This window comes from Necator americanus, chromosome V, assembly GCF_031761385.1.
Source record: "Necator americanus strain Aroian chromosome V, whole genome shotgun sequence".
NCBI classification, from domain to species: domain Eukaryota; kingdom Metazoa; phylum Nematoda; class Chromadorea; order Rhabditida; family Ancylostomatidae; genus Necator; species Necator americanus.
In genome coordinates this window covers 9,689,551-9,714,931 of record NC_087375.1, presented here as the reverse complement: position 1 = coordinate 9,714,931, position 25,381 = coordinate 9,689,551, and the positions used below count along the sequence as shown (strand labels likewise).

The 25,381-nt window shown below is 40.9% G+C and overlaps 3 protein-coding genes across 6 annotated transcripts; 1 reads left to right on the top strand and 2 right to left on the bottom strand.

Annotated features, from left to right (window-relative positions):
* Positions 1-5,872: 5,872 nt before the first annotated feature.
* Positions 5,873-6,620, top strand: RB195_013425 (uncharacterized protein; the record flags this gene model as incomplete). Its single annotated transcript, XM_064203228.1, has 5 exons — positions 5,873-5,899; positions 5,955-6,086; positions 6,190-6,296; positions 6,359-6,434; positions 6,531-6,620. The coding sequence occupies 5 exons, from the start codon at positions 5,873-5,875 to the stop codon at positions 6,618-6,620; spliced, it is 432 nt and encodes a 143-aa protein (XP_064059109.1).
* A 2,468-nt stretch (positions 6,621-9,088) lies between these two features.
* On the bottom strand, positions 9,089-14,430 carry RB195_013424 (uncharacterized protein; the record flags this gene model as incomplete). Of its 2 annotated transcripts, XM_064203226.1 has the most annotated exons (6): positions 9,089-9,178; positions 9,278-9,353; positions 9,416-9,522; positions 9,626-9,757; positions 9,813-9,849; positions 14,285-14,430. In XM_064203226.1, the coding sequence occupies 6 exons, from the start codon at positions 14,428-14,430 to the stop codon at positions 9,089-9,091; spliced, it is 588 nt and encodes a 195-aa protein (XP_064059107.1). The 2 variants fall into 2 exon arrangements, with proteins under 2 accessions (XP_064059107.1, XP_064059108.1); XM_064203227.1 differs by lacking the exons at positions 9,813-9,849; positions 14,285-14,430 and having other exon boundaries at positions 9,626-9,646.
* On the bottom strand, positions 9,676-23,698 carry RB195_013423 (uncharacterized protein; the record flags this gene model as incomplete). 3 transcript variants are annotated; one of them, XM_064203225.1, is made up of 16 exons in its annotated part: positions 9,676-9,757; positions 9,813-9,849; positions 10,118-10,182; positions 13,633-13,742; positions 14,645-14,670; positions 15,559-15,630; positions 15,828-15,935; positions 16,259-16,370; positions 16,449-16,588; positions 17,131-17,262; positions 18,393-18,476; positions 19,058-19,174; positions 19,237-19,295; positions 19,353-19,463; positions 21,274-21,332; positions 23,690-23,698. In XM_064203225.1, the coding sequence occupies 16 exons, from the start codon at positions 23,696-23,698 to the stop codon at positions 9,676-9,678; spliced, it is 1,323 nt and encodes a 440-aa protein (XP_064059104.1). The 3 variants fall into 3 exon arrangements, with proteins under 3 accessions (XP_064059104.1, XP_064059106.1, XP_064059105.1); XM_064203223.1 differs by lacking the exons at positions 9,676-9,757; positions 9,813-9,849; positions 10,118-10,182; ... (3 more) ...; positions 21,274-21,332; positions 23,690-23,698 and adding exons at positions 15,712-15,785; positions 19,520-19,590; XM_064203224.1 differs by lacking the exons at positions 9,676-9,757; positions 9,813-9,849; positions 10,118-10,182; ... (9 more) ...; positions 21,274-21,332; positions 23,690-23,698 and having other exon boundaries at positions 14,504-14,670; positions 15,559-15,673.
* Positions 23,699-25,381: the final 1,683 nt, after the last annotated feature.

Sequence of the window (25,381 nt, the reverse complement as noted above, 5' to 3'; positions counted from 1 at the left end):
GTATTACATTTCAACTCTTATGTTTTATCGCCTTTTCGATGAAGATGGTCCCATTGCTTCATCAATTCACTCTAAATGTTAGAAATCTCAAGCGCACTATCCTCCATTAGCATTTCATGCGGATGACACTAAGAAACCAAAGTAAAGGGACCAACAACAACAATAATCACGTCAAGGTCCTCGAGTTTATCTAATAACTCTACAAAAGATTCCCTCGTATCGTATCGCTGATAAAATCTTTTTTTTTCAATAATCCAGAAAAATGAGGATCCCACTCTTTGTTCTAATTTAGAAAAACAAATAATTTGGTCTCGCTGGAACCTAGCTATGCTGCAGTCAATTTTCATAGCTGACGTTTCCTTCGTAAACGGTTTAACATCCCAATGCTGTATCAATATAACTATCGAAGCATAGCCAGTTTGTTGGTTCCTATCAAATTATGTCCGAAATATTGACATATTCAAAAGTAGCAGCTGTGCTCATGAACAGAAGTAGCATATCTCCTAACCGTTCTTTTTCTCAGTAATCTGACGACATACGACGAGTTTACACAGCAAAACTGTATAGCAGCGTGGGCAGTGCATAATAGTGTTTTTTATATCAACTGCATTTTGAACCAGTTCTTCATCAGCCTCAAATTTGGGCTTTGAGTTGCACGAATGCTTACGTTTCGATTCCGCTTCGATTGAATACGTTGATAATTTCCTGGATTTGGTTCTAGAAAGAATGGCGATGTGATTGAAGGTCGTTTTTTTCCAATTATCATTCAAGCACTTTTTTAAACTTTTGTAAGCCTTTCGTTTGATTCGCAGCACGGCTGTATGTAGCAACTAAGAGCAGTCTTTGCGCTGATGCCGATGAATGCCCATGTGATTGAGGGTCGTTTTTTTACAATTATCGTTCAAGCACTTTTTTGAACCACAACATGAAACTTTTTGTAAGCCTTTCGTTTGATTCGCAGCACTCCACTGGTCAATTTTTATGGAAAACGATGATACTCAACATTGACATAAGAAACATCTGTCAATACCTCCAGTATGCGCAGGTAGAGCCAACCGTCAAACGTGAACAACGGGCTTAGATGATACTTTCTGATGAACATTCTGATGAACTTGAATAATGAGCATCCGGGAAATTAGTCTCAGAATGCCTTCAATCAGAGAGTTCTCCATCGATCCAGCACTTTTCCCTCAAGCGAAGCGATATTCGAGAGCAGGAGCTGATGAACATTCTGATGAACTTGAATAATGAGCAGACCCACAAGAATCATGCAAATTGGACAAAAAGACAAACTGCGAAAGGAACAGCGAAAATGCTGATGCTACACTTAAAATATGTTCCCATACGCTTGTTTCACCCGGGAATTAACCTGCTCTGTCTTCTTTGGGTGCAACACCATTGTCTTTAGTCTGTTAGAATTCACTTTATTGCTACAAAATTAAAATTTTCTCCATTTTCAGCTGATTTGTCTGGTTGCTCTGGCATGTATCCAGCAGCTCGGGGACCAAATCGACAGAACGTGCATGAATGAAGATGGTTGCTCGAAAGAGCATAAACGTATGATGGGCCTATTCTTTGATTTCTGTTGCATCAAGGCGAAGGAAGGTAGGGGTGTACTGGGCCGAACTGACTGTCATCACGCTCATAGTCGTGTAACACTAACTCACGCTTACGCCTATCTATTCGTGAAGAGTTCCTAACCCAGTCAATTTTGTGCTCTGCTGGTCTTCAAGGGAACGAAAAATGGAAAGCCGCCTGAAGAAGGTTGCCGAAAAAATCAGCGTATAAACTACTGAATACCAATCTGGACATCCGGCCATCTCAGGACTTCAGGGCTCTTGTGGTATCCGCTTCGCTCGCCCTTACTTATAAAAAACGTTAGATGTAGCGGTAGGTATTTTCTGTAAGATAATGTTTGTGTTCCCCTCTGTTTTTCTAATATTTTTGATTATCGACAGGTGATGGGTGTAGCGCAGTCGGTTAGAGGTTCTGTTGTCTGTACGATCGATCGGAGGTTCGAATCCGCCATAGTGCTCACCGAGCATTTTATCTCTCCGGGGTCGCTAAATTGGTACCAGACTTGTCTGGGAGGATAAAAACACTGAATTAACATATCGGCTAGCCCCCGCAACTCATTGTATAGGCCAGTTATACGTTCGTGAACCTCAAACGATTCTGAATTGAAGTGGACGTTGTGGCGCATCCCTACCGGATTGGTTAACGCCAGACAATTTATCCAGCTTATGCAATCTAATCATTGATAAAAGACTCATAAAATAAAAGATAAAAGATCTTCGCAGTTTTCTTGCTGAGTTTGCCACTGATACATTTGGAAAATATTCAATTTTGACTTTACACCCACATACCAACTATACCATAGTTTATAAACTTGTCCTCAACAATTAGCACAGAACATTAACATCATTATCATACTGGTGAAGATAAAGTTCTACTTCAGATCTGGATTGAGAAACTGCTAGCTGCTATTTAAGTAGCCGTTTGTGTGTCTCCAGTTTCTGAAGAACGGGTGATACCAACCTGAAGAGGCAAAAGGGGGAGTGCACAGGGATAAAATGCGACACATACTATTATCACTGCTATGAAACGGTTCACAACATCTTGTTTACTTTAAGATCCACTCAAGTCATTGCGCGGTTCTACTGCACCAATGACAGCACTGATTTCAATTCTTGCGCAGTAGCCTCAATCCCATTCTGTGAACCCCTTTTCAGCGTTTTCTGGCGCCAGCGCACTAATTCGACGCCGTAGGACCCGCCTTCCTGTTCTAGGGGACTTTGTTTCATATACAGACGTGACGGACTGAGTGTGTTATTATATAGCGACCACTACAAGAAGTCTGAATGTCCGGCTGAAGCCGCATTTCAAAAGTGTGGGGAATAGACATGCGGTAATGCAGCAGATGCGGTTTTCACGACTATGAAACCGTTCACATCGTCTCATTTAACTCTTAAGGAAGTTACTGCACGTTACTAGAGCAGCACGGCGCACCAAACCAATTACCACCACTTATTGTTGATCCATGTTACACCGGGATGTGAATTACATAAACAACACGATCGCAATGCGATCTAACTCTGTTCATCCAGAATCAGTTGTTTCCGAACACTATTACGAACGTGGCTAGTTGGTCGGTAAAAATTTGACTGAAGCTATGTCTCAAAACTGGGCAGGCAGTGAACTCCTCCATCTATCTAGCATCTAAAGAACGGTTTTCAAAGGCGTGTCTGTTCGAAGAACTCTCAAAGAAAAAGGAGAGAACATTTAAATGGGTCAGGTCGGTACGGCATAATATGTACAAGTGTAAAATGATTTCAGTTCATCCATTTCACAGCTTATCATGATCCCCCTATCAAACTGAGGCGTAGAAACATGCTCACAAAATTTCGTTGCAGTTGACAACAGACTAAAGTAGTCCTTCGACGAAGAACTGTTCAAAGAAAGTTCTTGCGGTTTAGAAAATAGGGTATCATGAAGATTTCTACAAGGCAAAAAGAAGCGCTGTTCCACGTGTGCTCCATTATTTCCCTGACAATTGAAGGTTTAGATCAACAATAGATCAACGCTAGAGGAAATTCCAATTTATTCCCGAATGCTCCTTCTTTTGTCGTGTCTTTTCTCGTTCTTCCATTCTTTTCTGCCAAAAAAAAATATTTGTGATTTCCATCTTCACAGACGTAGTTGCATCCAACCGATTTTACAGTCTCTTCCAGCTGAAACAGTAACGAATGAGGACTTCATTAAAGAATTGTATTGAATATGCGTAGGCGTTTCAAAATAAAAATTGTTCCTCACGCCAGGAATTCTGTAGTTTCCAGGAATTTCAGATACCCTTTGTTCACACTGTCGACGTGTCAGTTGGTTTCCTTTTACTGAATTCGAACTGTAAATAAGTGGTGGTAATATGATAAAATGTAGAGTTGAAAAACTCAAATCCTTTTATGTTCGGAAAATCAGGGGGAATGTCTCGCTAGACCTCAGAATTCAGAAATTCAGAAAATTCAGGACTTCGAATTCGGAACTGTATTTCTTAGAAAACGTGGATGCAATGCTTAAGCAAACCAAATTTGTGAGAATTTGTTGGTCGTTTGCGTCTTTAAACGAGAAGAATGCGAATAAGTTAATTTATGACGCTGTTCTTTATGTATATACTATGTTCTAACAAACACATTTGAATCAAACAACATCATATCAATGTTTGACTTTGAAGTTCAATACATTTGAAGATTACAGAACATTCAGGCGACCCACCATGTGTACAGAAGGTAGGATACCACGGAAAAAACTGCTCTATAGTCTGATTCAGAGCGTACCCTCCTAAATCATCACATCTAGGAGTTTCCTGTAGATATTCCGGGAGAGGAACGGCGAAGACATTCTGCAACCTTCCGTGTGCGAAAAAAAGCAAGACCTATGATGACGACGACTTACAAAGCAGTGTGCACACTGCATCATCACCGAGTGCTTGAAGCTTCTGGAAAAATAGACTGGGTAAAAAAATGTGTGGAAAAAATGCAGTCAAGGTAGAATTTCACGGGGAAACACATGGTGCAAGAATTTGTCTCTAAACATTCACTCTTACACTCTTGAATATGAATCTGAAATATACGACTGTCAAATTAGTGATTTTTACAGAGCTGGAAGTTTTCAAGCGTACACTCTATCTCAAAGTAGGAGAACTAGCTTAATTTCCTCTTCAGAAAGCCCCAGCTCAGAATTTTTTTAATTGCGACTTCGTTGGTCAAATTTTTGTAGAAGAAAACCACTAAGTTGTCATCTACACCGCCAAGTAATGTTATCCGATGCTGAGGGAATCCGTTAGCTTCATTATGGAGGTAACTTATTCGAATAGTGGAGCACATATCACAATTTAAACAGTTGCAGTGCTGATATCTCTGCAGCTGCAAGCGAATCTCGAAAACCATTCTTCTTTCACTACACCCACACAATCATACGTGGCCCTGTGCCGATGACGAAGCTTTGATTTAGTTCGGCGCATCTGATACGGTAAATGTTACAAGATCACATTGTTAGCGTCCTAAGTTCAGGCTTCTAAATCCTTGAACAGTGTAGATACCCTCACTTTGTTTTCAAAGTTGCCTGGAAAAAGGCCGTTATGGGTTCAAATAACCCCAAACTCTGCCTCCAGAACAGAACGGCCAGTGGTAGTAGTTGTCCCGCATGCAGTGGAGACGTGTGTTGAAGAAATGGGAACAGAGAGGCAAGAGCCTGTTTTAGGATGCCTACCGTGGGCCTTGAAAACTCGCTGTTTTGGGAGACATCATTGCTTAGTGTACCAAAGTAATTTGCAAAATTGTCAGTCGTATCACCTCATCAGAAGCGCTGAGCTGAACCTAAACGTCATCAACAACGCAAGTTTATTGCAGTGAAAGATGTTATGCAGGGGAGTAGTTTTTATGTTTGCTTCTAATAACAGGCATTCCAACAGTGCAACTGTTCAAACTATGACATATGTTCATCTATTCGTATAAATAACCCCAAAGTGAAACAGATACTCACCATCGACACCGACAATAACCGTTTTCTGGTGCAACCAACGCATAAGTCTTCATAAGCGTCAGTACAACTCTCTCAACGTCTTATCAGTTAAAATCTTCCTGGAAAGACGTCTTAGAGGAAAAAGATACCTTAACGAGCTCTATCACATTCAAATAACTTTTCGAAGACCCTGATGAGGACATGTGTTTAACTCAAAATGTCAAAGCTTGAAAGCTTTGTGAATTCTTCACAATTCTTATTTCAAAACGACCACTTCTTGAAAACATACGTGCACATGCAGCCTTGTCCTACTTTCTGCTTAATGTGTTAATCCCATTTTTTCAGCCACCCAAAGATGTCTCAACAATACGCTCTGTTCCTTGTAAGAAACTTTTTCCTACACTTAGCTATTCATAGAATTAAAAAGAACGTTGCAGTTCGTCTTCGCTGTTTCTCTTTCTGGAAGCCTCCAGCAGGCCAATTGCCCTGAGGATAAGTACGGGCTCAACAGCACCATGAGAGAAGAGTTGTACAAAGGTCTCAAGCCTATGATGAAATCTGGGCAGCTGGTGAGTTTCTGGAATCACTGTCCCGTTAGGTCCATTTGAAGTAGTGAGTGTGACCTTCCTGGTACGGTCTGTACGGCGATACAATGCCGCCTTATTTTTTAAGGAATACAAATGCGAATTCGAAATAGCCGCCGGATTGATCCTGGAGGATCCCTACAAGGACTTCGAGTTCACGCAAAAAACCAATACGTACCCGATCTTCTTTGAAGTGTACTGACCTCTCGTTATTCTTCAATTTTGTTGATTTTGGTCATTTGCATTTTAAATTCTAGTGAAGCGAAGGACGGTGACACCCCCTCTAGCCTGGACGAAGCTGCCCTCAAATTCTGGAATCAGTACATTTCTGGAGTAAGATATTTGCAGATATTTCTCTGACATTTTCTAACTTTCAACTCCCTTATAATTCCATGACACTCGCTACATTCTTGATAATCTTTGTTTCAGCTGAGCTCTTCAAGAAAAGCTGCCGGATGCAGCTACCTGCTCCAGTGGGGATACCACAAATTCTGTTGCCTCTTCGACGACAAGGCGTAATCTAGACACTAGGTGCTTGATAAAGATTCTTTTCTCCAGATGAATTAAGTTGCATATGCAATCGACTTTCATACATACATGCTTTCATACTACATTCAACTATATAATTGGGACCGTATGTCATTATTTTTCCGAATTTCTCCATCCATTAACGTTTGATGTGAGCAGAAGAATGTGGAGGAATGATTTTGCTAACATCGGGGGTTGCGCAATGAGAATATCAGTCCAGTACCAGAATACCAAAAACCGTCGTGCGAAATGTTTGAAAGTCAGTGCAAGGAGTCACATATGAACAGTAATTCAACTGCAAACACTCATCAAAACAAGGACCAGACGAAACAAATGGTCCGAGTCAACTCCTAGAAGTAGCGGTGGACATTGGTGGTGTAACCTAGACACGATTACCCGTATGAGGAGCAAAAAAACTAGGATCCCATTCGGGGACTAAACCGCCGGATGGGGACGTCCTCTTCCAACAGGACCCTTCTGTGGAATACAATAATTAAATATGTAAAAACACCTGAATCACCTAATTCTCAGCGTTTTCTGGCGCCAGCGCACTAATTCGACGCCGTAGGACCCGCCTCCCTGCTCTATGGGACTTTGTTTCATATACAGACGTGACGGACTGAGTGTGTTATTATACAGCGACCACTACAAGAAGTCTGAATGTCCGGCTGAAGCCGCATTTCAGAAGTGTGGGGAATAGACATGCGGTAGTGTGAAATGCAGCAGATGCGGTTTTCACGACTATGAAACATCTTTTTACTCTCTGCCGCCTCTCATTTTCATTCTTCATTTGTCAATTCCATTGAACGGTCAAAAGTGAAACAAGCGCATTTCTTGATTAGTACCAGCAGCACAAAGGGAGGAGACAGAGCTGCTGCGAGCTGGAGGTAACCGAGGTCCCTGAGATTCAAAAGCAGTAAGGAGCATACGCTTTCCGCTCAGGCTTTGCCCATACTTCTTTGCACCTACCATCCCCGTTGTGAGTGGCTGGTTGGTTCCTGTCCAGTTTAATTTTAGTTTTTTAGTAGGTGCATAGGGCGGGCTATGGAGTGTGTACATATGTCACAGAGAATTGGCTAAAGACTATTATTGTGCGGGTGAGTGGTGATGCTCAGGATAATATGGGATATGGGATATAATATAGGATATAATGTAGGGTTTTATACCCAAGAAAGAAGACAGTGTTTCAGTGGTAATGTTTATCAAATAGATGCAAAGAAGTTAAGGGCATAGAAAAGATTGCCGGCCTGTTCCGGCTAGTACAGAAGCAACATTCTCATTCAAGCGCGCCGCCTCCTTGCCATATGGTCGGCAAGAAGGGGACAGTATTGCAACGAACATTACAAATTATCAATTGTCGTATTCCGAGATCGGAACAATTATAACATTCAGCCTGTAAGGAGCCATTATCAGCTAAGATCGCATGAGCTGTAAAGTTCAGCCTACTACAGTGGTAGCTTAGGGCCTTCAAATGTACTGCTTTCGTATTGCAATACATGAACCATTATATGCCGAAGCAATCCTCGATAGTTGCCGATTCCTTGTGCAGAAGTAATGCTATACCCGCACTCAGCTACCGCGTTCTTATGGCTGTGTCGTTGCCTGTATCAATGTCTGCCAAGAACCTACATATCAATAAGTCGAAGCACTGGACCTGGGAACCATGCACTCTTTTTACACTCCAACTTCCCTGTGTTGTAAAAATTGCCTGTTTTCCTCAAATTCTGACCGTCCCATCAATGCGATGGGAACTTTAGTTACGAAAAGTTAGGGCTAGGGGTGTAGAGGTTACGAGTATGACCGCGATCACATACACCTCCCCCTCCCCCCTAACGGCCCTGGAAAGCGGCTTGAAAAGCGACCTTCGCTATTCCTTCGCTTTCTTCTATTCAAACAATATCTCCGCTCCATAGGTTCTTGTGAGTAGAGTACCTATGTAAAATTCCAAGTGGTTAGAGCATTTTCCCTTTTTAGACAGTAAAATAAGACATCTATTATTTTTAGAGTAGAAGAAGTGAGAATTACATCTGTTGCGTTTCTGCATATGCCAAGACATGAAAAAATCTGCTAGAAAAATGATTTTTTTGATATTTTTAAGTTGCTGTATTTCCTTGTAGGGAAGGATAAATTAGTTACAGTCGAGAATCCTTTCTTCACGTTGGATTTGCTTTTTCAATAATGGATCTTACCCTTTCAACTTCTCATCGGAGATGATATTCCAAATACGAACAATATAGTGAAATATTCCGAATACGAGCGTCTTTTCTTCTGTATCTATGCTGGCAATAAGCGATTAGCTACTTGCGTGAGCTACGCAAGAAAAACCAGAACCAGATCAATCCACTAACTGAATAATGTCTATCCAATTTCGACTTCAAAAGATTGTTAAATGAAGATTTATGAAGCTGTGAAAGACGACAATCTCCATTTAGGAAAGAAGCTTTATTCATTGCCCAAGATTACGCCTTGTCGTCGAAGAGGCAACAGAATTTGTGGTATCCCCACTGGAGCAGGTAGCTGCATCCGGCAGCTTTTCTTGAAGAGCTCAGCTGAAACAAAGATTATCAAGAATGTAGCGAGTATCATGGGATTATAAGGGAAAAGTTGAGAGTTAGAAAATGTCAGAGAAATATCTGAAAATATCTTACTCCAGAAATGTACTGATTCCAGAATTTGAGGGCAGCTTCGTCCAGGCTAGAAGGGGTGTCACCGTCCTTCGCCTCACTAGAATTTAAAATGCAAATGATCAAAATCAACAAAATTGAAGAATAACGAGAGCTCAGTACACTTCAAAGAAGATAGGGTACGTATTGGTTTTTTGCGTGAACTCGAAGTCCTTGTAGGGATCCTCCAGGATCAATCCGGCGGCTATTTCGAATTCGCATTTGTATTCCTTAAAAAATAAGGCGGCATTGTATCGCCGTACAGACCGTACCAGGAAGGTCACACTCACTACTTCAAATGGACCTAACGGGACAGTGATTCCAGAAACTCACCAGCTGCCCAGATTTCATCATAGGCTTGAGACCTTTGTACAACTCTTCTCTCATGGTGCTGTTGAGCCCGTACTTATCCTCAGGGCAATTGGCCTGCTGGAGGCTTCCAGAAAGAGAAACAGCGAAGACGAACTGCAACGTTCTTTTTAATTCTATGAATAGCTAGGTGTAGGAAAAAGTTTCTTACAAGGAACAGAGCGTATTGTTGAGACATCTTTGGGTGGCTGAAAAAATGGGATTAACAGATTAAGCAGAAAGTAGGACAAGGCTGCATGTGCACTTATGTTTTCAAGAAGTGGTCGTTTTGAAATAAGAATTGTGAAGAATTCACAAAGCTTTCAAGCTTTGACATTTTGAGTTAAACAAATCTCCTCATCAGGGTCTTCGAAAAGTTATCTGAATGTGATAGAGCTCGTTAAGGTATCTTTTTTCCTCTAAGACGTCTTTCCAGGAAGATTTTAAGTGATAAGACGTTGAGAGAGTTATACTGACGCTTATGAAGACTTATACGTTGGTTGCACCAGAAAACGGTTATTGTCGGTGTCGATGGTGAGTATCTGTTTCACTTTGGGGTTATTTATACGAATAGATGAACATATGTCATAGTTTGAACAGTTGCACTGTTGGAATGCCTGTTATTAGAAGCAAACATAAAAACTACTCCCCTGCATAACATGTTTCATTGCAATAAGCTTGCGTTGTTGATGACGTTTAGGTTCAGCTCAGCGCTTCTGATGAGGTGATACGACTGACAATTTTGCAAATTACTTTGGTACACTAAGCAATGATGTCTCCCAAAACAGCGAGTTTTCAAGGCCCACGGTAGGCATCCTAAAACAGGCTCTTGCCTCTCTGTTCCCATTTCTTCAACACACGTCTCCACTGCATGCGGGGCAACTACTACCACCGGCCGCTCTATTCTGGAGGCAGAGTTTGGGGTTATTTCAACCCATAACGGCCTTTTTCCAGGCAAATTTGAAAACAAAGTGAGGGTATCTACACTGTTCAAGGATTTAGAAGCCTGAACTTAGGACGCTAACAATGTGATCTTGTAACATTTACCGTATCAGATGCGCCGAACTAAATCAAAGCTTCGTCATCGGCACAGGGCCACGTATGATTGTGTGGGTGTAGTGAAAGAAGAATGGTTTTCGAGATTCGCTTGCAGCTGCAGAGATATCAGCACTGCAACTGTTTAAATTGTGATATGTGCTCCACTATTCGAATAAGTTACCTCCATAATGAAGCTAACGGATTCCCTCAACATCGGATAACATTACTTGGCGGTGTAGATGACATCTTAGTGGTTTTCTTCTACAAAAATTTGACCAACAACGTCGCAGTTAAAAAAGCTGGGGCTTTCTGAAGAGGAAATTAAGCTAGTTCTCCTACTATGAGATAGAGTGTACGCTTGAAAACTTCCAGCTCTGTAAAAATCACTAATTTGACAGTCGTATATTTCAGATTTATATTTAAGAGTGTAAGAGTGAATGTTCAGAGACAAATTCTTGTGTTTTCCCGTGAAATTCTACCTTGACTGCATTTTTTCCACACATTTTTTCACCCAGTCTATTTTTCCAGAAGCTTCAAGCATTCGGTGACGATGCAGTGTGCACACTGCTTTGTAAGTCGTCGTCATCAAAGGTCTTGCTTTTTTTCGCACACGGAAGGTTGCAGAATGTCTTCGCCGTTTCTCTCCCGGAATATCTCCAGGAAACTCCTGGATGTGATGATTTAGGAGGGTACGCTCTGAATCAGACTATAGAGCAGTTTTTCCCTGGTATCCTACCTTCTGTACACATGGTGGGTCGCCTGAATGTTCTGTAATCTTCAAATGTATTGAACTTCAAACTCAAACATTGCTATGATGTTGTTTATTAGAACATAGTGTATACATAAAGAACAGCGTCATGAATTAACTTATTCGCATTCTTCTCGTTTAAAGACGCAAACTACCAACAAATTCTCACAAATTTGGTTTGTTTAAGCATTGCATCCACGTTTTCTAAGAAATACGGTTCCGAATTCGAAGTCCTGAATTTTCTGAATTTCTGAATTCTGAGGTCTAGCGAGACATTCCCTCTGATTTTCCGAACATAAAAGGATTTGAGTTTTTCAATTCGACATTTTATCATATTACCACCACTTGTTTACAGTTCGAATTCAGTAAAAGGAAACCAACTGACACGTCGACAGTGTGAACACAGGGTATTTGAAATTCCTGGAAACTACATTCCTGGCGTGAGGAACAATTTTTATTTTGAAACGCCACCAAACCACCAAAACCGCAGAGCCGCCATACCGCGCCCCCACGCGGCTGTTAACTCTGCGAACAGCTTTAAAGACATCATACGACGAATTGGGGTGGTGCGGATTTCAGATGAGTTACCTGAAACCTGTCGCGATGCAGCCGCTGACTACTGACATGCATCAGGTGTTGTCAGAGGCAGTCCGCCAACGAGACAGCAGTCTCGTCTTCTCGGCCATGCCACCCGGCTGGTGCGAGCCCCTCTTTCCCCCTTCCCACTTTTGATGTCTTAAACATGTAACAATAAATAATTATAATATATGTTTGAACTCCCCGAACACATCAAGAATAGGAAGAGCTCCCTATTATCTTGATAAACACCACCCCAGATTCGTAGGAGGAACTCCACGAATGCTCGAAGCCGTATCTTCGTTTTTTAAGGGAATTGGGAAAAAACGAACGGAATCACCTTTCTCTCAATAATCTACGATCCCGTATACGAATATTCCACCGGAAGTCCGCACCACCTCAGATTCGTGCCTATGCTGCCTTTAACTGAGACGCTGTGAACCGTATCACATTCATGGCCACAGCACGTGTTGCGCTTCACCACTATGACTCCGCATATCTGTTTCCTTACACATTCTCCTCAGCTTTGTAACTTCACAGTCTTTTCTTCACACATATGAAGCAGGCAAACGGCTGCTCAGATTGCAGCCAACAGTTTGCGTGGTCTGACGTAGAACGTCATCTTTATCAGTACCATAATGATATTCACGTCATTTCAGGTTAGTACACTATTCTGTACTAATTGCTGAATAAGAAAGAATATTCTTAGTTCAAATAATGTTTCCAAAACGTGTGTGGAGGTTTTGAAGAAATATAAGCGTACAATCAAGTTTAAATGTTCTCCAAATGTAGAACTGACGCGTTCAGGAAAAAAAAAACTATGACATCTATCATGTAGGAAACCTGTCTGAATTCCTGAGGGAAAAAATTGAAGAAAGTTTTGACTAAAAAGCAGAAAAAATAAAATAGTTTCACAGAAAATGTTTTTACTGTTTACTGTTGATTTTTATTGATCGGTGAAGGCAAGCGGAGCGAACACCATACAGAAGATCTGAAGCCGAGCTTTAGCCGGACTTTCAGACTGGTATATATATATATATATATAAAGTTGGAAGACACGTTTTGAAACATTTAGTTTGCATTGTTTTCGGGGTTTTCCTGAACTCTCTGGAAACTTCCATGTGATGTATATAAAAGGGACGGTCTGTGCTGCATACACTGTTCCAGTCAACTTTCCCAAAAATGTCGTCTTTGTCGCACAAAATCTACTTTGAACTACCATGAGATGCAGACGCGGGCGGACATCTGCACCGTTCATATCCCGTCGTAAGCAATGAGGATTGGGTGCGCCATGTAGTCACTGGCGACGAAAAGTGGGTCTGCCACTTTAACCATACGCGCAAGAGGATCGGAGTCCGCGAATTGGAGTTTTAACACTTTGGCTTGACATCCACGGAAAGAAGATGATGATGTCGTGTTTTTGGAATTGTGACGGGATCATCTACTGGAATATTCTACTTGCAGGATAGACGGTGACAACCGCTGCCGGTTCTCATCTGCTTCACATGGTTGCGGAAGTTTTGCGGAAAACGGCGCCAAACCAATCCGCTCCACAACAATGCACGTGTATTCGATCACAGGACATCACATCACGCCAGAAGATTCTCGATCATTTCTAGTCCGCAGTCACCCTGTCGCCGTATTCACCAGACCCGTCTCCAACCGACTTTCCCACCCGCCTTTCTTTTCCTGTCGCTCACCCATCTCATAGAAAATAAAAAGTTCGACGATGTAAAGGACCTAAAATCGGTCATTCAAGAATTTTTGACGAGAAATCCTTTGAGTTCGACAAACTTGGTATCTGCCGGCGCTTGAACGTTGGGATATTTTTCCCGACTACGTTCTCGCTCCCTTCCGTTCGTTCAAGTTAGTAGCGGGATGGACATTAGACGCAGAATGAATGAGTTGGACTTAAAACTACATACTACGTCACACTAACCTGACTTTACACTTTCCATCTTTCTCTCCTGCTCCTTTAAAAACTCTTTGAACACTTAGGGTTCCGGCCATATCAAATTTTCATTCCCATCCTATGACCAAGACAGATTCTAATTGGAAGACTCTAGTTTTCTGTCGAATCTTATTCTATATTAATATGTTTTACGTTATAATATTTATTCCTTTACTCATTTATATTTAAATGGTTAAGTTGTGAAATTTTGTAGTTGGATTGTGAGGTACACGATCCAACCCAGTCGACCTCCAGAGTGTACGCTGATCCGGGACCATACTTGGTAGTTGTAGATAACATGATGTTACCATGCTATGGTAAAATCAAACACCTGTTTTGTGAGAATGCATATATCGGTGATTGTAACGGCACCGATGAACAGGATTTTGAAGATTTGGCTATGTTGTTTCCGGAAAGGATTGCTTGGTAGTGATATTTATTTAGAATTTCATTTGTTATTGTGATTGTGATAAGCATATGAGCGAATCTATGATCACTTGATAGTTTATGGCAAAATTATTATCAAAGTACATAGTGCTGTACAAGCGCTTTAGCAACAATATGAGAATATATCAGCATCTTGACATTTGTATCCAGATGGGCAGAAATTGTCATTGCAACTCTTTCCAAATCGTATCTCTCGAAAGCCGTCACGCATCTCTGAATACGGCTGTCGACCATTTGAGCATACCGGATGATATGCAGCGTTATAGCGATCTGAATGAAATTCTCATATGTGTATATCGTCTCTATGTGTATATGTACAACTACAGAAAAAACTGATACAAATGTTCCATGGTTTGAAAGCTCAGAATATTTGAGATTGTCTATGTGTTAAACTCTAGTAGTCGATGGAGAAGACCCACATGGAGGACAGTAAATATGAGGTCAAGAAACGGTGAACCTAATTAGATTCTATTCGTGCACGTTCGACCCTTTCCTTCTCCATCTAAACACATTTACAACAACGCAGATGAAAGAGAACTTAAGTAACCCCTTTTCAAACTTCGGTGCTACCCAAATCCTTAAGTGACTCCTTTATATCCACACAACGCTTGGGTCTTATCTTTTTCCACATTCCAGTGACTAGAGCAGATAGGTCTTGTAACTTTTGCATTGTTCTAATCAGGAATGTCAATCGACAAAAGCAAAGCTGTCGCTTTCTACAGCGAAAAAGATTACCTTGTCTGGATGTTATTTTTGAGAACAGCAAGAAAAAGAAAAAATCAACAGAGCAGTTTTGAGAAATTGCTTGAGTTAAATTTGAACCGACAACAATCTACTGAAGTTAGTGATAGTATTCGCAAACAATAGATTTTGGATGTACACAGTTAGCTCGTATTGCAACGCAATTTGTGTAATTAGCATCCAGGTGTAGCTTGAATTCCTGTCATACTAATCGGGTCTAAACCACAGTATATACTTTATCCTGAACGTAGTCGCGAAAACAGACTGAGGTGAATGTGTTGAATAGAGATTTCAGACAATAGAAAATTTAAAAAAAGAAAAAAAAGACATCAGTCAAAGCTGCACCGTTACTTCAAATAACTGTAGATGAACTGCGGTAGGTAGTAACAAGACATATTCTATAATTACACCACATACCTTCGTTCGCCTTATTGCAACAGAATCCGAAGAATGCACCCATCACACATTTATGATCTTTAGGGCAACCATCTTCATTCAGTTTCGGTGCATGTTTTGGTTGAGCAGTTGTCATGGGACATGAAATAGGTATAGGTGAAATAGGTAAAAGAGTCAAAAGAATCGCACAAACCACAAACATGCTAAGTAGTCAGGGGAAAATGAATGTGCATTAGCTAAGGAATCGTCTAAAATACAACAACAATAAAAATTCGAATGAATTATCAAACCTGCTGGACCAATTTGGCTCATCATCATCCCTGGGGGGCCACAGGTCATTGCCTGTCCATTTGGTCCCCGAGCTGCTGGATACATGCCAGAACAACCAGACAAATCAGCTGAAAACAGATAAAATTTTAAATGAGTAGTAATAAGGTGAATTCCAGCAGTCTAAAGACTATGATTTTGCACCCAAATAGGAAAGGGCAAGTTAGTTCCAGGATGAAACGAGCTTTTGGTAACACATTTTAAATGTAGTTTCAATGAAGAGCTGTATTAGAGCCAAAGAATATGAAGAGGTTCCGATTTCAACACTAAGGATATCAAACACTACTACTTGTCATAGCGAGTTACATCGAACAGATGTAAATTATACAGAGCAGCGACGTGCTGCTTAGAAAAAAGGATTGGACGAAAGAAATACATTCAAAATGCAACGTACGCAGCAGACAAGCAGAAGAACATTCAGACGAAGTACGATGGTTATTGGCATTTCCACCGCATCCAAGATACTCAAAAGCCAAACAGGCAAATGTTTTGTAGTCGAAGAAGTACTGAAAGGTTACGTTTATTCATACAGAAGTCGAATGTATTGAATATTCCTAAGAAAAAAGTCATCACGACCTACGAACCCTAACTGAACGGGTTGCGTTACGGCAAGCAGTTCCTCGATTTCTGTCCAGTTTGCATGATTCTTGTGCGACTGGATAGCGTTCCTGCTCACCGGATATCCCTTCAGTTGAAGGAAATTGTCCCGGATCGAGTGAGAAATCTGTGATTGAAGGGTATGAGACTAATTTTCCGGATGTTCATCATTCAAGTCCATCAGAATCTAGGTATCTAAAGGTGTTTAACGGTTAGGTTCAGCTGTACTGACAGATACTACTTATGTTATTGCTGAGTATAATCATTAACGACCATCAGCCTCATAAAGCCAATATTTCCGGAAAATAAGAGAAGAACTTAGGCAATTATCAAAAGATTTCATCGAAACATGAGCATCTTCGCAATAAGAAGCAAAAAAAAATTGAAAAAAAAATTGGAGGGTTCCCATTTACCAGACCATATGAGCACAGGAAGAGACGACAACGCCTGTTCCTGCTCCTTCCTGAATTACCTTTCCTGCATTACCCTACTGACGATGACGGAAACAATTCCCAAACATTTCATCCCATAATTCGAATTCGATTACTAAAGGTGAACTAGTCAATATTGACATGCCTGGAAATCTACATCGTAGTCGGTCACTATCTTCGCCGAACGAACTTCTCAAAAAAGTTGGTGACAACCTTTCAATCTTTCCTCCCAACTAACCGGTATTATCGCATCTAATTCTTTGATTCTTCTCCTTCCTCTTCCTTGTGTTCGGCAACTCTTTGCCAGTAACAGGATCGACACAGTAGCACCAGACTTGTTTAGCATCGCACTGCATTGGCTCATAGTTGCCTTAAATTACGTATATTTAAACAACAATAAAAATGTCAAGACATTTTTTCAAAAAGGTTTTTTCATAATTGAAATAAAGAGTATCCGAAGTACATTAGCCAACACTAAACGGAGAAAACAGGAAGTTGAAAACGGACATCTTAGCATTGTTAGCGGAGGACGTTGGTCGTCGCGAAGATGTTGTCGCCCCTCGTTTCTCTCAGTTCTTCTGACATCCACCATTTGATTGCTGATTTCCTCATGATTCAAGTTCAGTTACGTCAAGCGCTCTTTTGAGAGCTAACTATTATCTCTGAGCGCTTGAAGAGCTGATCTCTCTCCAGCCAATCAGCATTTACTCGTGGACACCATTGTATTCATTCACCATATTATTTTCAACCCTAAGGCCCTGCACCATGAGAGTACTTGTAGGTGTACTCTTTGCACTTACACATTTGTATCTGCCCTTTTCTATTCATTAGAGCTCTACTGATCTCGCTACGTGGTATTTTTTTTGTGCGCCCACACCGTAGTATCGTCGGGTTAAAACGCAATGAAGCACGGTGAGGTGGAGCGTTGCATCACAGGCTAGGATTCAATTCACCAGCTACAACTTTTTTTTTTGAGAATCAGACATTCACTTTAAAGTTGTGATGTGAGGTTAGCTTAAAACCGTACCCTGAGGAGGAGAAACCCTTACGTGAAATATGGGAGAAAAATGGATCTAGTAGTTTCAAATATGATAATTTTCGTTAAGAACGGAGAACACTAGCTTTCAAAAGTAACGGGTATGAAAATTATCGTTATCCTGTAGATCAATTTTTTGTAGCCTAATTTATTTCCAGACAGGATTTTCCGTATCTCTGATCTATTGCTAGAAAAAGAGTTCATTTGATAAGATTCGCAGATTCCATTTTTGACTTTACCGTATGAGCCTCTGAACCAATTTGTACAATGGAATTTGTGTCAATCAACTCTCATATTATTGCAGAATCAACAAATTTTGTTATCAAACGTCAATAGTGAGTTGTAGAGAAATCCACAAAGGGAAGAAACTCACAAAACTCCAGTTCATTTCGCTATTGGGAAACAAAGGTAATATCTCGCTGAAAAGCTTGAAACATAAATCCTCTATAAAAAATAAGTCTCACCTAGGGACATGTCACATTTCGGTATAGCAGTATCCACAGGTGGACTTCCGGCAGCAAAGAGATTTTTTAGTACGTTATGACAGTCTGAAAAAGAAACTGTCACACCACCTTAAATATCGGTCACAGGATTTTTTTGCATCTGTTATTAAAGGTCAACGGGAAACTATACTAATAGTATACTTTCCAAGATAACTATACTTCAGTAATCACAGTTGAAGGCAGGAAATCATGAGACTTACGACGTTAGGACTTCCCATGCCTAGCAGGCGGTCCAGGGTACATGTTATTATTATGAGCGTCATCACACTCAGTTCTTCCCTGTCACGCCGAAAACGGCGTCGAAACGGCCTAACCGAGCGTTTGTTCCTACGAGGCACGTTAGAACGCGCCGCGTCCATGAACGAGCGAACGAAAATCAATGAGGACTTTCCAGCCGCCTATCCAAGTAAAACCGATTATTTAGCGGGAAATTGGCGCTGTAGAATTGTGCAAGGGCGGTGCGTTCTAACGTATCTCTTAGGAACAAAGGACCGGTAAGGCTGTTCCCACGCCGTAACCTATACCCCGAACCATACACAGTCCATGAGAGACTCCAATATCGTCAATGTCGTGATATGCTGCCTTTACAGGAAGCGCAAAGAAAACAACAACAAGCGAACACTTACTTGAACACTTCGGAGCAATTTTATTGCTTTCGGTACGAGTGTCATACGCAGCGAAACCATTATGAGCAGAAACACAGAAACAACCACGCGCATCACATTGGACTGTTTCGTAGTATCCTTGAAAGTGGGGTACAAAAATACACAACTTGGGTCATAAAAGGGATATACTACCAGCTTACCGTTCTCGGTACACTTCATACCATCGTCGTTTAAAACGCATGGTCCTGTTTTCGGTAATCTTAACTGACAGCATAATTGATGAAAAGGAGTGAAAAACTAACTCTAAATTACTCACACTGGATTTTTACCAGCTGAAAAGCAAGACTGGACTCCAAAATAGGCAAAAAACAGAAGTATGAACGGGGAAACCCTCGTATTTGTCATTTGGTTGGCTGCTAAGACACTGCTGTAATAACTGACGTAAAAAACAGAACTCGGACGTAAATCAATGAGACTTCGTACGCTTTGGTAGGGTGTAAATGGCGGAAGACGAACGGGAAAACAAAGTGTCCTTGAGAGAAGAAAGAAAACATGCAATGAAGTTTTTTTCTTTACGTGGATGTTGCAGTTGGAGATGTAAAATATGGCGCAGCGGCGACTAACATGAACAGTGGATACATTTTTATAGTCATTTCACTCTATAGAGGAGAAGGAAGCTAAATAGATGGAGACCTCATCACATGACCGATTGCGATTCAGAAAAAGGACTTCAAGGTATTTTGTACTCCCATCTGTGAAAACACATTATAAACAACCATCGAATCCAAGTAGAAGCAGTAATATGAAACTTGCAGGAGCAATTTAAAAAATTATACTATGACAAACATGAATCTATGGATACCACTTCTATATTCACTTTACTTTAAGCACATGATAGGAAAACACGGGGAAAATGTGTTTGGGAGGGAGGGAGAGGGGGCACTCAGTGGGGATCTTATTTCTGGACGCTCTATCTTTCTTTTTTATCTTAGGAGCTTTAGCTTACGTGTCATAGATCCTCTAAGACTAATGCTTAGGCCTTAGTTCCCTGACTGCTTTAGTTATTTACTTCCAGAAATAACTACGCCACTGAGTGCGCCTCACTGAATTTTACCTGGAAAAGGCAGTTAAAGAGGTAAAGGCGCATCACATAACCGACCATGATTCAGAAAAAATACATCAAAGTAGATCGTACTTGCATCTACGAACAAACATTATAAACTCTTATCCAAACGGTGTGGAAGCAGGAATATAAATCATGCAGAAGCAAAACGCAGTTTAAACAAAGTGAATCCTAGAGGAGAGTGAAAAACTGAAACTGACTTTTCGGGCGAAACTATCATTCAAAACTGTTTCCGTTAAAAAAAGTAATGATGACAGTGTAGTTTACTATGGCTCCAGAAGAATAATTAAGTTCCATTGCACACGACCATAACGCTACGTTAGAGTTAAAAGCAGAGGATCGGTGCGTGCGTTGCGGCTGACGCGTCGCATTCAACTGGATGAACACATTCCTGGAGCCGACTCTATATGCTGAGCGCTTCTGAACTAATGCTTGCGAGCCACGTGACTGGAAATCTGTTTCGAAAGAGGAGAGGAGAGGGGACCAGTTTTGCAGTCACCCACAATGTTGAGCAGAAAATTGGCCATCGCAGAATAGTGGTAGCCAATTTTCTGGTGGATTTCTTTCCGTAATCTCCCCTAGTTTAGTGTCATTTAGCTTCCAGGAAAATGAATGAAAAAATCCCTGCCTAGCCCCCTCCCCTTCCCACGGAGCAAAAACAACGGGAACATAGCGCCAAAAAAAAAACAAAGATAATGCTTGGAAATCTCAGGACAACTTCGGTTCCTTGGAGATTACATTGTGGGCACTTTATTTTACCATACCAGTCAAATAATTTAACTCCTGCAAACTTTTGCCTTAAAAGTCATAATTAGTCTGATGACGTCAAGAGTTAAAAGGTGCGCACAACGAATCTTAAATGTGGTGAGGGAACCCGCGGGAAAAGCTAGAGACAAAGTTGTAGATTTCCGGAGTGGTTCGCTCACCCCTCCCTTCCTAATCGTCGCAAAAAAAAAATGCGGTTTTTAAGACGATTGCAGTTGGAGCACGCCACCCTCGTGCACGCCCCGCAACCAAGTGTGAGCGGTCGAAGATCAATGATATCTCCTCAAGTGAAACCAATGAACATACTGCTGAAAAATGTGTACATAGACATAATAACATTGTAACGTACCTCGTAAGAACTAAAGGTGTTCCCACGTTTCTTCTAGGGCGATGAAGGGATCCCGCAAACTACAACCTCTAGCTTTTCTCGTGAGATCCCTCACCACGTCAGATTCGTGGTATGCTGTCTTTAGACAGCAATGTGGAAGAATTTAGGACGGTTACCGTATTTTTGTGCAGCGAACTACGAAACACAGTACCACATAAGTAAAATAGGTGAGAAACCTGAAGAAATCATCTTGAGAGCGAATAATGGCTGCGTAACTTTGAAAATGGCCGATTATGTACTTAAGAAGTTTCTTTTACTTAAAAGTAAACGCCAAAGAACAGTACAGGAACCTCCATAGAGATGAGTTCAGCAGAAGTGTATACATATTAGGGTGAAAACGTCATGAAACACGGTGAAGTTGCGTAAGCGGCTGCGCTCGAATCGGCGCGGTGAAAATGACGGATGGAATCGAGGTGGGACCGTCGCGAACTACAACAAGGAATGGCATCAGGAAGGGTCCTCCCTAGGTTCTAACCGCTACGTTTCGCCGCCCCGCTTCGAGCGCGGCCGCTTACGTAATTGCACCGTGCTTCATGTCGTTTGACCACATTAACATTAGTTAGTTTTGCTTCTTTCTTAAGACGCAGGACAGAAATGCGAGAGGTTAGTAGGAAAATATACAACCTCAATTGGAAGAGTCTTGAAGCACCTCACATGTAGTTAGTGCACAGATTATAGCATAAATTGAAGATTGTTATAGATAACAATTTAGGGGTATCCCATGGATAGATTTCAAGGTTCAACATTAACTATTCCTTATTAAGGGGACAGTAAGAACTTTCCTCTAAGGAGAAAAACATTCGAAGGCTCATAGAACTAAACTGCATTAATACAATTACAAGGAACAGCTAGTGAATTGGCGTGCTGCATGGTCCTACAACGATTCGCAGTGCCAATACGAGTCAGTAAAGGTTTTGAGGGAAACTCTAGGAAAGGAGAAGTTCAAAGATAGTACATAGGATCTCTTTTACTAGTGTGCTTTTCCAGTGGAAATACAGTGGTTTTGAATTAAAAGCGACGACAAACGAGGATTTTAACAAATCAATCAATTTATCAATCAAGTTAATCTCCAAAGAATGAACAAATAAAAAGGGAAAGACAAGCAAAGAACAAAGACTAGTCTAAGCGGAAAAAGACAAAGAGAAACTCCAAACCGGACTAGCTGACTCTCAAATCTATGTTCGGTCGGCAATCAATAGATGGACAGATCAAGTAGTACAGTCGCATGGAATTTCCCCAGCTAGGGTGTACATACCTACCTCACAAGTAACGCATTGTACGCAAGAACTAGTTGTGTGCAGGTTTTCGGCGCAAATTACATCTGTCGCTTGCGTGAAATGGTAACAATGAAAAACTAGCGGAATCGTCTCGTTTTTCTCCTCCTTGTGGTGGTGCTCCCGAAGAAACGGCAGTACATTGGAGGACTAAACGAAAGTTCGTAGAGCGGGGCCGACATCGTGTTCGATGAATGTTCATGTTCATAATCGCGATGTTTTCAGGATACGTTGTAAAGATGACTAGGACCTGAAAGTTAAGTGGTAGTGAAGGCAAGTGTTATTGAAAAACTTGAACGATTAACTGGAATCACAGATCATCTCAGTATTTATCACATCAGCTTAGCTGAGAACTAATCCTTAACATGATTCGAATGTCAGAACAGTTGAGAAATTGAGGGTAAAACCGGTTTTTTTTTTTACTTTTTTTGTGCAAAGGCTACAAAGCACAGTTCAATTTCTGAGCGTGGACTGGACTGGTTATCGAGTAGAATCACAAAGTTGTTTCGCATTCACCTTCCTCTAACTTCTATTCAACTCTAATTTACTTTTTCCTGTAACTGGGAGAACTATTTTATTTTTTATATGCAGAATGCATATATGATAAGAAAAAACAGTGGCAGGAAAATCAAATGTGAAGTTCCGGCAGAACACCACCTTAAATGCGTGCGCACAAATTCGATATGAAAGGCTAAATGAGGATTCTAAAATGTTAAAAAAAAGAGGGAATGTCAAATGTAGCCAGATGTTTGGAATGAAACTGTCAGTTGAGGAAGCAGACCTGATCACAGCATCGAGATGAACTTGTTCCACTGATGTTGTCTTGATTTCCTTTCAGTGCTATCACTACACCTCCGAATTGCTTCCCTAATCATTTAGAATCCTAAGCAGTACGGTAATTTATTACGGTTAAACATCCAAAATAAATTTATAGTTTGGGTACTCTTCAAAAAAAAACATTCTCGAGAAAGAATCTCTATTTCACTAGAGTTTTAGAAACTCTAGTCATGGAACAATCATGCTATAGAATAACGCGCTTAGTCTGTGTGTGTTTCTCTGTGTGTCACGAAAAAACTCCATAATGATGTAAAACTCTGCCGAACCATCGGCATGCTGAACTGAAAGGCGAGCACTCTACCTCTTCACCATTGTCCAAAGCTATGCAATTATGTATGTTATCTTTGATAGGGCTAATTAGTTTCCCTCATATGTTCATAGTGAGGGTAAATAAACTTTTATGTGAATGTATACTTCCAAATTTGCAAACTCTCATGCTGTATAATAACGGGCGTATTCTGTCACTTGTGTGCGTAGGTGTATGTGTGTGTCTCAGTCAAGAAATCCCAAAAAGAGAGGGAGATACCATGGAGTCGGTTTGGTGCGCTGGAGCCCCACGCGGTAAAATTGGGTGGGACGGGTCCTACAGCGTCGAATTCGTGCCATGGAGCCAGACAGCTGTAGAATGGGGTGGGACGGGTCCCACACGGTCGGAATGGTGCCAGGAAGCTATAGAGTGGGAAGAGATGGGTTCCACTGCTTCGGATTGGTGCGCGGGAGTCCCAACGAGGTAGGTAGGTGCGTTTCTACGGTTCTTTCGGATATCTACCTCCCAGCATGTCTCTTGATCACGTACGAACGGCTGATCAAGTACAACACATAGTAGCCAACAGTTTACGCGATCTGAAGTAGAACGTTATTTTTGTCACTAAGATAGTGATATTCACGTCTTCATGTTAGCACATCATTCTTTGCTAACAGCTGAGAACGGAGGAAACTCATACTTCGAATGATGCTTCCAAATAGTGGAAGTTTGAGAGAAACATAGATGCAAAATCAAGATTGATTGTTCTCCAATATATAGAAATGAGCGTTTAGGGAAAATCTTCCATCTATGCTTAAATTTTCGGGTAAAAAAAATTGAAGAAAGCGTTGATAGAAAAAAGCAATTGTAATTTCATAAAGTTGTAATTGTAATTCTACTGTTATTTCTTATTGATCGGTGAAGGCAGGCGAAGCGAACAGCAAAAAAAGCCTGAAGTCCGGCTTTAGCCGGACGTTCAGGCTGGTAAATAATAGAGGAGGAAAAAAATTTCATTGATGCAAAACCAGAAAAAAAAGTGGATTGCTGTGGGGAAGTATGCGTTGTGGTCAAGACAACGTTAGTGGAGGAAATCTTAAGAAAATAACTTTTGGTATGGTATTGATACACATATGCACATATATACAAGACCACATCATAAATTTTTTTTCAGCGAGCGATCCTGGTGGGACAGCGGGAGCCGAAGTGCGGATGCTCAGCAATTTATCGACAACGTGAAAATGTGATTGTTTACAGTGTGAGGAGAAACTTGTTCAATGTGCGCATTCTTATGCAAATACCGTGCGATGATCTATTCGTGTAGACAAGTTTTCGGGATCAAGGCACTGTTTTTTGTTTGTTTCTCTCTCCGAATAAAAAAAAAACAAAATCTGGAGAATAATAATCGCCTTAATGCATTTTGTTCCGGTAACGTTTAACTAGCCTTGAATCTAAATTTAAAAAAAAGAAAAACAGAAAAGCTTAATGGATACTCTATCATTTTCATTATCATTTAATTTTTCACTAGAATATTCAGAAATCCATCCCTTTACTCGAGAAGTTTCCCAAATCTCCAATTTCAGTTCAATGTTCCAATTTTCTAAGAAAATTACAACCAGTCTTCGTTGATAATGCGCATTACTGTGCGGACTACGTGGTGAATTTATTCGATTTATTGATTTGAATGAACTGGACGAATTCATCAATCAACAGTGAT